This window comes from Erythrolamprus reginae, chromosome 2 (genome assembly GCF_031021105.1).
Source record: "Erythrolamprus reginae isolate rEryReg1 chromosome 2, rEryReg1.hap1, whole genome shotgun sequence".
Classification (NCBI taxonomy): domain Eukaryota; kingdom Metazoa; phylum Chordata; class Lepidosauria; order Squamata; family Dipsadidae; genus Erythrolamprus; species Erythrolamprus reginae.
In genome coordinates, this window is record NC_091951.1 from 229,914,539 (window position 1) to 229,929,355 (window position 14,817).

The 14,817-nt window shown below is 42.7% G+C and overlaps 1 protein-coding gene across 7 annotated transcripts in view; it reads right to left on the reverse strand.

The window, feature by feature from the left end:
• Positions 1–2,713: 2,713 nt before the first annotated feature.
• The window catches only part of TDRD7 (tudor domain containing 7), a 53,929-nt gene continuing 41,825 nt past the window's right edge, over positions 2,714–14,817 (reverse strand). For 4 of the 7 annotated variants that reach the window (XM_070742241.1, XM_070742239.1, XM_070742240.1 and 1 more), the window contains exons 9-17: positions 14,082–14,193; positions 12,804–13,003; positions 12,580–12,714; positions 11,969–12,052; positions 10,601–10,735; positions 9,742–9,852; positions 6,798–7,276; positions 5,463–5,623; positions 2,714–2,992 (exon numbers count right to left, since the gene is read on the reverse strand). In XM_070742241.1, coding sequence (XP_070598342.1) covers positions 2,796–2,992; positions 5,463–5,623; positions 6,798–7,276; positions 9,742–9,852; positions 10,601–10,735; positions 11,969–12,052; positions 12,580–12,714; positions 12,804–13,003; positions 14,082–14,193 — 1,614 coding nt within the window. In that variant the 3' untranslated portion in view covers positions 2,714–2,795. The remainder of the gene's footprint in view (positions 2,993–5,462; positions 5,624–6,797; positions 7,277–9,741; positions 9,853–10,600; positions 10,736–11,968; positions 12,053–12,579; positions 12,715–12,803; positions 13,004–14,081; positions 14,194–14,817) is intronic. The other 3 variants (XM_070742242.1, XM_070742237.1, XM_070742235.1) reach the window with 1 other exon arrangement.

A 14,817-nucleotide genomic window follows, 5' to 3' on the forward strand; every position in this document is an offset into this window, starting at 1 on the left:
CATTCTCTCTCACTCTCTTTGTATCTCTCTTTGTATCTCTCTATCTCTCCCTCTTTCTCTCTCCCTTTCTATCTCTCCTCTCCCCTTCTTCTCTCTTTCTCTCTCCCCTCTTTTTTTTCTCTCTCTCTCTTTCTCTCTCATACACCACGCCGGCAACAGAGAGAGAAAGAGAGAGGCAGAGGTCGGGCGCATTACCGGGAGGTGGAGGCGGCGTGGGGACGCTGGGTGCCGGGGACACCGAGGAGGGGGTGGACGTGGCCTCTCAGCTGCAGAGCCGAACAAGGGCAGAGGCAACGGCGGAGTCTGGCGCTGGGGCCATGCGGAGCTGCTCATCCAGGGGGGCGTGGACCGGCAAGTCGCCCTCCGCTCTCTCTCTTTCTCTCCCTGTTGCCGGCATGGTATATGAGAGAGAAAGAGAGAGGCAGAAGTCGAGCGCGTTACCGGGAGGTGGAGGCGGCGTGGGGACGCTGGGTGCCGGGGACACCAAGGAGGGGGTGGACGTGGCCTCTCAGCTGCAGAGCCGAACAAGGGCAGAGGCAACGGCGGAGTCTGGCGCTGGGGCCATGCGGAGCCGCTCATCCAGGGGGGCGTGGACCGGCAAGTCGCCCTCCGCTCTCTCTCTTTCTCTCCCTGTTGCCGGCATGGTATATGAGAGAGAAAGAGAGAGGCAGAAGTCGAGCGCGTTACCGGGAGGTGGAGGCGGCGTGGGGACGCTGGGTGCCGGGGACACCAAGGAGGGGGTGGACGTGGCCTCTCAGCTGCAGAGCCGAACAAGGGCAGAGGCAACGGCGGAGTCTGGCGCTGGGGCCATGCGGAGCCGCTCATCCAGGGGGGCGTGGACCGGCAAGTCGCCCTCCGCTCTCTCTCTTTCTCTCCCTGTTGCCGGCGTGGTATATGAGAGAGAAAGAGAGAGAACGGAGGGTGACTTGCCAGTCCACGCCCCCCTGGATGAGCAGCCCTGCATGGCCCCAGCGCCGGACTCCGCCGTTGCCTCCGCCCTTGTTCGGCTCTGCAGCTGAGAGGCCACGTCCACCCCCTCCTCGGTGTCCCCGGCACCCAGCGTCCCCACGCCGCCTCCACCTCCCGGTAATGCGCCCGACCTCTGCTTCTCTCTTTCTCTCTCATATACCACGCCGGCAACAGGGAGAGAAAGAGAGCGGAGGGCGACTTGCCAGTCCACGCCCCCCTGGATGAGCGGCCCCGCATGGCCCCAGCGCCGGGCTCCGCTGTTGCCTCCGCCCCCATTCGGCTCTGCAGCTGAGAGGCAGTAGCTAAGTTCACTCCTTTGTCTTCCCCGGCACCTAGTGTCCGGCCCCACGCCGCCTCCAGCTCCCGGTAACACGCCCGACCTCTACTTGCAGGAACGGGTGGTGGGGCGGCGCATAGGGGCAAATGTTTCTGTGCGAGGTGGTCGCGCTAGCAGCTTAGAAGGAACAATGACGGCGCGGCCACCTCGCCGCTGACACAGCCCTTCCCGGCAGAGCCCTCCCCAACAGCTCCCGCTGCCAGCGCACAGCTCTGCTCGCCCGAAGCCTGGTGTTGAGGCTGGAGAGCGGGCTTCAGGCTCTCGGCTTCAGCGGCTGCCATTGGGCCGTTGTTTTCGTGGTGGCTGCCCTGCGCTTTTTAAATGCGCCGCTTTCCTGCACTGCTTTCTCGGGCAGCTGGCTTTACTGGCCAGTGCAGGGTGGCTGCTACGACAACAACGATGCCATGGCGTCCGCTGATGCCAAGAGCTGTCAAAGAGGCCCTGAAGGGGGACAGGGTGGTCCCCGCCGCCCGTGTCAGCGGCGAGGTGTGCTTGCCTTGTGCCGTGTGGGGGGGGAGGCGATGGAGGTCAGGGATTTTCAAGCAGCCGCCTTCCCCCCCCCACACACACTCAGTGGACAGTTTTTCAATTGCCATCGCCTTTTCCTGAATTTCGTGTCCACTCACCGCGGAGGAGGAGGTGGAGAGGCAAGGAGGCGGGGAGGAAAGCGGGCCTGCAATTGGCCAATTTATTTCTCGCCTTTAGAGAGAGGAACTGTTGCTGCTCTGTCATAGGGCAGCAACAGTTTCTCTCCCTAAAGGCGAGAAATAAATTGGCCAATTGCAGGCCCGCTTTCCTCCCCGCCCCCTCGCCTCTCCACCTTCTCCTCGTTCAGCAGCCTACCGCGGTGAGTAGACAGGAGATTCGGGAGCTTATTATATTGATCAGTAAACTCTTGTGAGCTGCCGCGGGCCGGTTAAAAGACCTCATCGGGCCGCATCCGGCCCGCGGGCCGTAGTTTGGGGACCGCTGCTTTAGAGGCTGCTATGCACACACATATATACACACAAACACATTTGGTCTGCATTTAAATAATAAACCGTGGAAAAAAAACATATGATGCATTGACATGCCCATAATCAGATTAAAAGTCATGTACATTTGTGGCATGCTTAGGTTTAGTGACACATAGTTCAAGATACACCTGTAGGAAAATCTATAGACAGAAGATAAAATGGATTATGATTAATAATCTGCTTTGCGACCAAGGCAATTAACTGAATTGCACAAACTACAGTAAATAGAATTTTAACATTTAAAAGTTGGGAAAAGTCTTTCTAACTAGCAGGCCAACTTCAGACAATTTTTAATTTGAAGCAAAAATAAATGTTCTAAGAAGTTAACAGAAATAAGAGATATGCACACACATATACTGAATAGTTCAAAAATCATTCAGAAGCAAACTGATTTAAGTGATAGTTCTTTTAATATTTATATTGTTTTATAGTTTGCTATATTTTAAAGTGTTAAATCATCTTTACGATTTCCATTACAATTGATTCATAATTTCATGAATCCATATATCTTTCTCTGTTATTGATGTGTCCACCAAATACACAACTACTTTGCGATCCCATAGATTAGTCCCTTCAACAATTCTTTCCACCTGGGCTACTAGAGGTTTCTGCTCCACGTGGTTTCGGAAGACTATTGAAGCTGCCTCTGACCACTGCTGCGATTTTATTCCTAGAAGCAGCAAAAAAGAAAATTAAACAAAATCATAAAGCATCACAATACGTTTTATAAATATGAGCCCATTTGCTCATTAAATGATTTTAAAGTCCTTAATTTGGAGCCTGAAGGAAAATACAGTGGTACCTCGTCTTACGAATGCCTCTTCATACAAACTTCGAGATACGAACCTGGTGTTCAAGATTTGTTTGCCTCTTCTTAAGAACCATTTTCACCTTACGAACCCGAGCCCGGGTTCATGCGCTCTCTTACTGCCGCAGGGATTCCCCTTGTGACTGTCATTGCCGGGATTTCCAATTTGCTTGCCGCTCTCGCAGGGATTCCCCGCCTCCTTTTGCTTGCACCGGCAGTCCCGAGGGCAGGGAATCCCGGCCGTGGCAAGGACCCGTGCTTTGGTCTCAGACAAGGCTCTCCCTGGGTTGTCCTGTTGCAGCGAAGCTCCCCGCTGCCGCTTTTGCCCGGTCCTCCATGTGGGGAGAGCTGCGCCTGAACCTGGAGCCCACTTAGGAGCCGCCGCCTGCTTGCTTCCTCTCGCTTGTTCCACCACAGCTCTCCCCCCACCGCGAAGGACCGGGCAAAAGTGGCAGCGGGGGGCTTCACTGCTTTAAGGCGACAGGGCGGCCCAGGGAGCCTTGTCTGAGGCCGAAGCGAGGGTCCTTGCCACGGCCGGGATTCTCCGCCTCGGGCCTGCCAGTGCAAGCAAAATGAGGCGGGGAATCCCATTTCCCATTTGCTTGCCGCCCCTGCTATGATCCCATTTCCCTTTTGCTTGCACCAGCAGTCCCAAGGCGGGGAATCCCAGCAGGGGTGGCAAGCAAATGGGAAATGGGATTCCCCACCTCCATTTGCTTGCACCAGCAGTCCCAAGGCGGGGAATCACAGCCGTGGCAAGGACCCGCGCTTCGGCCTCAGACAAGGCTCCCTGGGTCATCCCGTTGCCTTAAAGCAGCGAAGCCCCCCGCTGCTGCTTTTGCCCGGTCCTCCACAGGGGGGAGGGGAGCTGCGCCTGAACCTGGAGCCTGCTTAGGAGCTGCCACCTGCTCACTTCCTCTCACTTGTTCCACCGTGGGTAAACAGCAGGTAATTAAACTCTCACAGGAATCCCAAAAGCCAGGGGAAAAGACTACTCTGCATTGTGTGTGTGTATTTGTGTGTCCTGCGTTCACAAGATTGCTAGGCTACTTTATCAAAAGTTTCTAGAACTTGTAAAATATTTTACTTACTAAGCTTTCAAGCTGCCTGACTCTAGGCGGCTTACTTCCTACAAAGAAGTCAGAACACAACACAACCGAAGGAAGCCTACGAGACCAAAGACACGTCGAAGGAGCCGGGGAAACGATGGCGTTATCCACCGGATAAGTAATCAAACGCAAATCGATCTCATAAAGCTTACATAACTCTGACTAGTTTTTATTCTGCCATCCCTTTATATTCTTATGTCTGAGAAAAACCACCCCGTGGTTCTTTCCTTCTCTTGAAGAACACAAACGCAGTGCTGAGGGAGCCAAAGCAGGCCTGCAAAGCGAATCTGTTTCTCCGCGCCGCTTGTTTTCAACCAAGCGGATTTCTCATCCCCGCCGAGCCGCCTCCTTCCTTTCCTTCTGCGAAGGCTTCGCACCAGGGCTCCCCCCTCCCTATTTAGCTGGAGGAGATTTCGGGGTGGGGCGGCATTCAAATATGGGGACGACAGCGGACTGCGGACAATTAAGCCGAGAAAATAAAGTGGTTGTCTAGCCGGTCCCCCAACAGGTGCTGTACATCGATTAGTATCGAGAGTGCCCTCAGACCTGAATGTAATCTGCTGGATTAATTATTGCTACCAAAAAGTTTCATTTTACGTTCTACATCATCTTAACAAAATGTAGTGAACTTTACCAGTCCGTGCTTTAGAAAACATTTTAGAAAGGGGGGGGGGGGGAAACCCACAAATGTATCACTGTAATAAAAATTGTTTCATAATTTTTTCATTCCTGCTAAAGAGTGAAAATAGCTGTTACTATTAAGAAGTGAGTAAAGTGAGTAAGGGGAGTTGCATTCTCCATCCCCCTTCCAAAGCACCAAGATGGACAGCACCAGGCACTAGACCCGGCATCCGCAGCCACCAAAAGAAACCTGCAAAGCTGATGGAAACCTATCTGGTTGGGCTCGGCCGCGAGGCGCCTGCCGTCCCCAGAGGTGAAAAGGGTTGAGCTTGCAAGGGGTTATTACAATGTTGCTTTTGTCATTTCAATGAAAGTAGCAACATCTGGCAGACTCCACTGAAAATTATTTTCAGGAAAATGGGAAAATAGAACATTGTTTATAGGAGCAGGACACAATGATCAAGATTTTTTTCCCGGGGTGTGTGGGGGGGGGAGAAATGGTCAGGTCATAAAATTCATTGGCCTCAAATGTGTCTGTCTGTCTGTCTTGTTCAATGTTCTCACTTTTGCAGTCACTATTTTAATATATCAGAAGAACATACCTGCAAGTTGAGCTATTATGGCCTGAAATGGCAGCTCTCTAAACGTATCCACAAGGGGTCTTATATTTTGGATGCCAATCACCTCATGTTTACCATAGTCCAGTTCATACACTGTCACCAGTCCTTTTGCCAACAATCCTTTTATTAACACTCTGTGCCATCTAAGAAACAAACAAGCAAAGAAAAAAAAAAGGATAGGACTTCTACTCATCTAAAATGGAATAAATAGATTCAGAGAAAGTAAGAGGTAGACATGATGCCTTTGAGAATGCAATTCTTAGTTATTAATATATCAAAAACTTTGTGACTCCCCAACTCTGAGCTGCTGACCTGGCCATTTGTCAAAAAAAAAAAGAAAAGAAAAACCTTGCTCTCCTTTTCTTACTTAAGAGTGAAAGATAAAAGATTACTTATATAAAAACAAAAGCAAATAATAAAAATAATAATCTTCCATTTCAGGAATGTCTATCCTTTATGAGTATCACAAACTATTTGCACAAAAGACATATAGCTCTTTGTGTATATATTCCACTTTCTTTTCTATAAAATTTATGGAATCTTAGAAAAACAAACAAACAAACAAAAAAACCAGAAGGCCAAGACAACTAGTTAATAAAGCATGAAACACACAGGAAGAAAACTACTGTAATGTCAGAAGAATATATACCATATTTTTCAGAGTATAAGATGCACCGGAGTATAAGATGCAACTCTATCTACCAGGTATTCATCTGGCTAGCGTCCTTAAGTCTGTTCAACTTCAGCACATTATTTTATCCCCTGGTTAGGGCTGAAAAAAACTTTTTCAGAGGGAGTAGGAATGAAAATAAGCCTGCAAAGACTTAGGGCAGAAAAAAAAACTGATTCAGAGGAAATAGGAAGCTGGGAAGATAATTAGCACCTAGTTAGGGCTGGGAAAAAAGGTTTTGAAAAAGCTACATTCGGAGTACAAGACGTACCCAAATTTTCAGCCTCTTTTAGGAAGGAAAAGGGTGTGTTTTATACTCTGAAAATATGGTATATAATCTTATGAGTTAAATTGTATTTTCAAATTTAAGCGAAATATCCTTGATAATACTGTAAATATTCATAACAAACAGCAGGAGTGTTGCTCTGGTGTCTCCCATTTGGAAGATGGTGAGAAAATATTGAAATAGATAATTATTCACTTAGCCATCAAAATTGCTCTTTGAGGATATGAAAACTGAATCTAACTATGTCAAATCTCAGTCCCATTGAAATAAATAGACTGGACATTGAAGTAGCCTCATTTCTAACCCTGTTAGAGAATAGAATTCCCATATACAGAATGGGTTTCTTATAAAAGTTGCTTACTTGTTTTTCACTTTTGCTGCATAGATTTTGTTTTTTTCAACAGCAACAGCTCCATCCTCTGCTGTGTTATAATACAGAAGCATCTCTTCCATCAGCATTTCTAACTTGTGCATTTCTTGCCAGGACTGGAGGATAAAGTAACCCGGATGGCATGCCAGCGCAACAAAAACATCCATCTGTTCCTGCGATTGGACAAGTGGCAGGATTGGTGGCATTTTCACAGTGGTTTCCACCTTGCGGGATTCCAGAATATGAGGAACCGTATCTGTGGAGCTCTGCTTGGGCCCTAAGCTTGACTGCTTTGGCAAATCCGCTTCCCTTCTTCCAGGGAGATTCTGAGAGACACTCAGAAAAACATCCTTCTGATTCTTCCACAACTCAGCACTGGTGATCTTTTTATTTATACTGCGATCTGGGTCTGGAAAACTCTTTGGTGTAAACAGATAGATGTGTGCAATTTGGTTATCCAGTTTAACCACCTTATTGAGAGAGAGAGAATATTGCAATGATGAAAAATTATGTCTTGATCAGAACAATAACATGGAGAGCTTTAATTCAGAAAACGTTGTACCAGCATTATGTTAACAAGACAAACAATTAAGATAACACTAAGCAAACATATAAACCAAATCACTAAGGACTAGGGGTGATATGATACCTGTGTTCCAATATCTAAGGGGCTGTGACAAAGAAGAAGAGGTCAACCTATTTTCCAAAGCACCTGAAGGCAAGAGTGAACAATGGATGGAAATTATAATCGAGAAGCAACCTAGAACTAAGAAGAAATTTCCTGACAGCTTGAACAATTAACCAATGAAAACAACTTGCCTCCAGAAATTGTAGGTAGTCCAATACTGGAGAGTTTAAAGACAAAATTGGACAACCATTTGTCTGAAATGGTATAGTGTTTCCTGCTTGAGCGGGGTGGGGGGGGGGGTGGGGGGGGGGTGGACTAGAAAATTTTCAAGTTCCCTTCCAATTCTGTTATTCTGATAGAGCCATTGGCAGAAGGAGAGGAGGTCCCGAGTGGAGGTGGGGTTAAAAGACATTCCAGATTAGAGTGCATTCAAGGAGGTAATGTTTGAAGTCAGTCCCTCAGTCTATATCTCCCATTTCCAAAGGGAGATTCTTGTAAACTGGTGATCAGCAATCGAGAAACCCATCTGACCCATTCTCGGAACTATTCTGATAATTTGTACCTGACAGAATAGTTTGGTATTTTTATATCAAATCACAAAGTTAATTACATTAAGATAAATATATTGCCCACAAGCTAGTGATTATGTTTGGTAATACTGATACAATATGCAAGAGGGTATTAAATGCTAATGCCTCTTGCCAGTATCTAAGGAAGGTTTTACAGGGTGTAAATTATATCAATATTCTGGATTCTTAAATATATATGGAGAGCCTTTATTTAATAGGTAAAAGACAAAACTACACTGATACCCACCCCTCTTTATAAACTGGAATATTCTGAAACTACTTATATTAAATCCCTCCCGTATGCTTCACTGAGAAGAAATGCACTGAATAATTTTAAAACCTGAGGACAAACTGAAACAATATAAATATAATTCCTCCCTCTTGAATGACTTGCAATGTTAGCTATTTTGCAGCACACAATACTGAGAAAGATTGACAAATCAAATCTTTTCTTATGGTCAATGAAGAAATGTAGTTATAAATCAGCAACAAGATTACAGGGAAGAGATGAGTGGGATAAAAGTTAGGTGAGCAATTTACACAAAGGAAAGGCAAACCAGAAGGAAAGATTAAAAAATACAAACATGAACAGGAATACCAGACCTTATTAACTTATGCAAGGCAGAAGTAATGGCAAAAATGCTTAACTGTGCTCAAAGCTGAATGAGAGTCTAGTAGATTAAAATATTACATTAATGTACGTATTTAGATAATTAAAATGTGATGATAAAACACAGAAGTATATAGCAAAACAATAAAATATACTTAAAACAATTATTAAAAAAGAAACCATTTCATTATTACAGTGATCCCTCGAGTATCGCGAGGGTTACGTTCCAAGACCCCTCGCGATACTCGATTTTTCGCGATATAGTGGTGTGGAAGTAAAAACACCATCTGCGCATGCGCACCCTTTTTCCATGGCCGCGCATGCGCAGATGGTGGAGTTTGCGTGGGCGGCGGGGAAGACCCAGGGAAGGTTTCTTCGGCCGCCCAGCAGCTGATCTGCTCGGCAGCGCAGCAGCAGCAAGGAGCCGAAGATCGGGGTTTCCCCGCCACCCACGCAAAGGGGAAACCCCGATCTTCGGCTCCTCACTGCTGCCGCGCTGCCGAGCAGATCAGCTGCTGGGCGGCCGAAGAAACCTTCCCTGGGTCTTCCCCGCCGCCCACGCAAAGGGGAAACCCCCATCTTCGGCTCCTCGCTGCTGCCTGCCCGCCGCTCGAGAGCAAGAGGGGGAGAGATAGAGAAAGAGAGAGAAGGAAAGAAAGAGATGAGAGAGGGAGGAAGAGAGTGTGAGAGAGGAAGAAGCAAGATAGAGAAAGAGAGAGAGAAAGAAAGATGAGAAAGGAAGAGAGTGACGTCATCGGGTGGGAAAAACCGCGGTATGGCAAAAAAAACGTGGAGTATTTTTTAATTAATATTTTTTGAAAAATCGCGATATAGCGTTTCGTGAAGATCGAGATCGCAAAAATCGAGGGATCACTGTATTGTATTTTCATTGTTTAATTTTATTATTTCATTGTTTTGCTATTCTTATGTTTACTTTATCATTTTTTTTCTGTTTTACTGTTGCAAGCCAACTAGAGCAGCCCAATGTGAAAATGGGCAGCAAATAAATAAATAAATCTACAAAGTAACTTTTAAATACTTTTACTTTGACAAACAAGTAATAGCTCAAGGGCAGTATAACTTCCTTGAACATTAAGGAACAGATATATATCTATATCTATATATTACCTTCATGTTGCAGTCAGCACAGTTCAATACAGTATCTCTTAGCCAAAGTACAGCATCTGGGGTCCACATGCCAATATTAAGTGGAAGATCAGCTAAACAGCATTTTACTGCCTAAATAATATAAAGTTGCAATAGCATTAAAGTTGTATGACAGCAAGATTAATTCTTAGTAAACTGCTTGAAACTTTCTTGAAGAATGCCTATGGAGATTCTCAGTCATCCAGGTCATGGTTGTAACAAACATGTTTTTTTCAAGGGCCAACTGGACTTTCCTGTTTGTTTGTTTTGAAGACATTTTACTTATCATCAGCTTGGAACTGCTGAAAGGACTATATTGCAAGAAGGCTCCACACCTATTTGCACTCCTCAGATGACCCTGAGGACACAGACAAACCCCCTCCCCCAAGTGGCCTCAATGACTTTCTAAATAGCAATAGCCATAGCACTTAGACTTATATACCTCTTCACAGTGCTTTACAGCCCTCTCTAAGCAGTTTACAGAGTCAGCATATTGCCCCCAACAATCTGGATCCTCATTTTACTAATCTCGGAAGGATGGAAGGCTGAGTCAACCTTGAGCCGGGGAGACTTGAACTGTCAAACTGCTGGCAGCCAGCAGTCAGCAGAATTAGCTGCAAGTACTACATTCTAACCACTGCACCACCTCAGCTCTAAAAGAATGAAAATGATCATCTGTCTGCAAGGGATATAAATCCTTCCATTCCCCATCATCCAGTCAGAGGTGAAGAAACTTCTTGGATGAGAAACAAATCATATTCAAAGGCAAACAAGAAAGTCCAGTTGCCTCTTGAAAAAGCATCTTTAGGTCTCTTGAGAATTAGTAAAGAGATTCTCATACCTGAGGTGGTATTGTAATGATTTCTCGCAGGAATATAGAGGGAACCTCTCTCAGCTCTAACACTTTTACAGATGCCACTGTTCCGGTATCCATAAATCGAACATCAAGAGTCCGGCTACTGTGTACACTTATTATCTGAGGTAGGGTGGGAATAATATCAAAATAGCAGACTATTTAGCTTGTAGAAAAATTACTTGCAATCTAAGCTTGATAAATCACTAATAATGCTTATGGCCAGAAATTTATTTAAGCCGTTAGATATTGCCAACCATTGACTGTTAGCCAGCAATTCACCTACATCTTCAGCAATCTGAATTGTACAGCAGTGTGCTGCTCCTTTATTTACGTAAATGTTAGTTTCTGAGACTCAAACAATTGCCTAAGTTCCTTAGATTTTGGAATGTAGTGGTATTTGTTGAACTTGTTGACATGTTGAACTGCAACTTGCATAATTCCTAATTAAGATGCCAAGTTATGCTGGTCTTTTGTAACTGTGGTGGGAAGTTGTAGTTTAGAAACATATGTTTGCCATATTGCTTCCCAAGCAAAAGCTAGGAATTTTCTTTTACTATTTCATTGGTAGGACTACCTTTTATCCATTTGTTACTTTACTGGTACAAGAAGAAGAGCAATGTTTAATCTCGCAATGATGTCAGAATTTGGTTCCACCTTTAATTACCTCAGAAGAACGAAGCAGTTAACAAAATAAAGGAGATCACTGTTGATTTTGGAAAGAGCCAGCATAGTCATACTCCACTTGATTATCAAAGCTGCAGCTGTGGAGGTGGTCAATACTATTAAGTATCTGGGGATGCAGACTTGGTCTCTTCATAATTATCTTTAGTAAAGTGTGCAAACCAGCATTTTCATTTCCTGCGTTGGATGAGGAGATCACATCTTTCTCCTTCTGTCCCGGCCACTTTTTATACGATTGAGAGCATTTTAATAAACTGCATCATTGTTTGGCTTCATGGTAGCAATGCCTCAGATAGAAGGTCCATACAGAGAGTGGTAAGGACAGAGAAGATTGTAGGAAGATAGCTTCCTATTATTCAGGATACTGCTTATATGCGTTATAATGTGTTCTTTGTGTCATATATTTGTGTGTATATATGTATATATGCATAATGGTTCTCTTTTGAGAACTGAATGCAATGAAATTTCTTTTTAATGTATGCTGATTAGTGTACCTTTAAAGTGGCAATAAAGATTCTACTTTACATAATTTAAATTATAGGCAAGTAAAGAAACACCACTTTTTCTTAAGCTAATAATCAGTTAAGCAACCCACTTAGAAGATATTAGAACATAAAACCTCCAATTTTTAGAAAACGTGTTCCTGGTATGCTTTGTCAGTATACTACTTACCTCCACTCTAGCCCATTTTCCTTTATAGTTAAGCAAGCAGATCATGCCACAAAAAGGTAGTGATATAGAATATTCTGTTGCCTGCTGGAATAGATTTGAAATCAGATTATGTGATGATAGTGGTTATCGGGAAATGTAGGATGAGTTCATAGTGCTTACATAAATTGCTCACATACTTAGTATTTACTAGTAATTAATTAATAAATATCACACAAATGGTTGACTTATTTCCATTCTGGAGCACCAAAAGATTAAATCATTGCCAACAAGCATGGAGCAATCACCATTATTAAACATCCAAAATGAATGTTGAATGCAATACAAAAACATTCAGCAGAAAGAGTTTCACAGTATTCAATGATCAAGTGATTTCTATGTTAAATAAATATACAGCCTTCCTTTCAGCATCGGGCATTTAGTTTTAGCATTGTAAATCTACTATGTCTAGATAACAAGTATATTTAATTGCTCTTTAAAAAAAACCTAGCCAATACTAGTCTGCAAAAATGAGTGACCAATAGCTTTGAAATTCTTTAGTTGTCTCTAAGGGAATTACTAACAACTGCCCTGAAATCTTCTAAGACAGAAGTCGATGTTAAATATAGGCTTACCCTATGGTGAAAATGGTTTTCCAGTTTCTGCAAAATTTCAAAGAGTCTAGTCAGGCCCTTCGATTGCACTTGACAATATAAAGTTCCATCTGAGCAAACATTGGTTACCCGGACATCTTTATAGACTGCATTTACCTACAATGAAAAGTACTTAAGATGTTGCCTCTACAAGTTAAAAACTTCTTTGTTTTATTAAAGTGTTATTAAAGGGGTGAAGACAGTACCTGGAGATGGGGCTCAAGTGATTTATCCTGCAGTACCTTCAGACAAGTGGCATTAATGTTGATATCATCATCTCCTGATGTGTCATATAGAATAATACGGGGAACGTCACTTTTTTCTAGTATTTCAACAGCAAATATCTTGCCACAAGTTTGAGATTCTACCATTTTTACCAATACTGGATCATCAAAGGCCTCCAAACCTATAGTAAGATAATCAATATATATACATATATATATACATACATACATACATACATACATACATATATAAGCATTACAAAATAGAGCTTTTGTGTTTCAAAATGGTTTTAGGACTAGCATAAGGATTGTATTACAACCTTGAAAAGAATTCTACCTCTCTATATATTTCTTTGGCTTTCTTTATTTTTAAGGGGAAGTGCTATAAGTAAAAAAAGCTTGGAACTCGCAGTGTTGTAAAGGTAATATCAATACCTCCTGAAATCTAAAAAACCTGAAAGCTGAATAAAACCATAGGCTTTTAAAACTTCTGAAAATTTTATTTCCTCATTGAATGTTGAAAGAACCATAAAAACTACTATGTGGAATTTAGAATACAACATAGTTAAAGAAATCAGATTTTCTTTATGGGGAATTCTACCATAGTGTACACAAATCTTTATATTTATCAAGCATCAATGGAGTTTCTATGAACTGTCTTGAGGAACATAAAATGAATTTTATTTCATTCTAGGATTGTAATTTAATGTTACTATTGCTTGAAAACATTATTCAATTATTATTCTAATCAAAAGAGATCAGCAAATGAACAGCCCTATTACCAATTCAGATACTAAGCAACATTCATACTATAGAGTTCCACCAGCATCATGAAAAATATCGAAGTCAAAATCTAACTCATGTTAGTTAGAAACAATGGTTCTGCTATTTTTTATATGCAAAATGAATATGCTGGCAAGGTTGCCTACTAAGTTAGAATGAAATTCTGGAAGGGTGGCTTTACAAGCATTATCAAATAAAAAACTTTTAGCTCAGATGAATGCTTTTATTGTAGTTTTTTTAAAAAATAAACGTAATCGCAAAAAGAGGTCTGCCTTGATCTCACATTGATTTCAGAGAAAACTAGTCATAAGGACAGCCCACTCCTTGTGTAAATTCTAAAAGTACAAAACAGTCTTGCCAGATACTATCTTCCAAGCATCCTAGATTAATAGAGTCTATAATCTCTTTCTCCCATTTCTTAATAGGATGTAATGCAAACAGTATTTGTACCTATGGAAAGAAAAAGGCACATCTTACCAGCTAGTTTACATCTGGAAGCCTGGAATGGCAATCTATAGAACTGTTTGGCTAATTTGTACACTCTGGAATTTTCAATGATTTCATTAAAACCATAATCAACGTAGCATACCTAGAAACACAACAAAGTTAGAGATAATCAGTAATCTTAATTCGTCATAATATAGCTCTTTGCACGTTCCCTGGGATTTGCCTTTCACTCCCATTATCCTCAGCCAGCACATCAACTGGCTGTTCAAGCAGCAAGCATGCTAGTAACAACCAAATTGCTTTACAATCAAGAGAAGTTATTAAATAAAAAGCCTCTTAAGTTTTCAGGAGAGTGGGGTTTTTTTCATCTTGCAGTTTTTCAATAGGTGCCTTTCCTTCCAGAAAAATTGGAATATTAAGGAATTTTTAAAAAAGTACTAATTCTTAAATATGCTTCGACACCATGCTGAGATCAATCCGTCATGCCACTGGAAATATTAAGTCATAAGACATATAGCCAAGTTATTCATGTAGAATATTATTTCTGTTAACAAGAAAGTTTAAAATTATTCTATTTTTAAGAGATTTTAGATAGAATAGGGATTGACTTGTTTCCCTTTCTTCCTTATTCCTGATCTCTTTCTCTCCCAAGGACCACACAGAGAACAGGAAAATCTAAATTTATTTTACTTGTGTATTCCTATATGTTTACGCCCCATCTCTAATCAGAAGAAAGGGACTGGTTAGTATTTGCTGGCATCTTAGG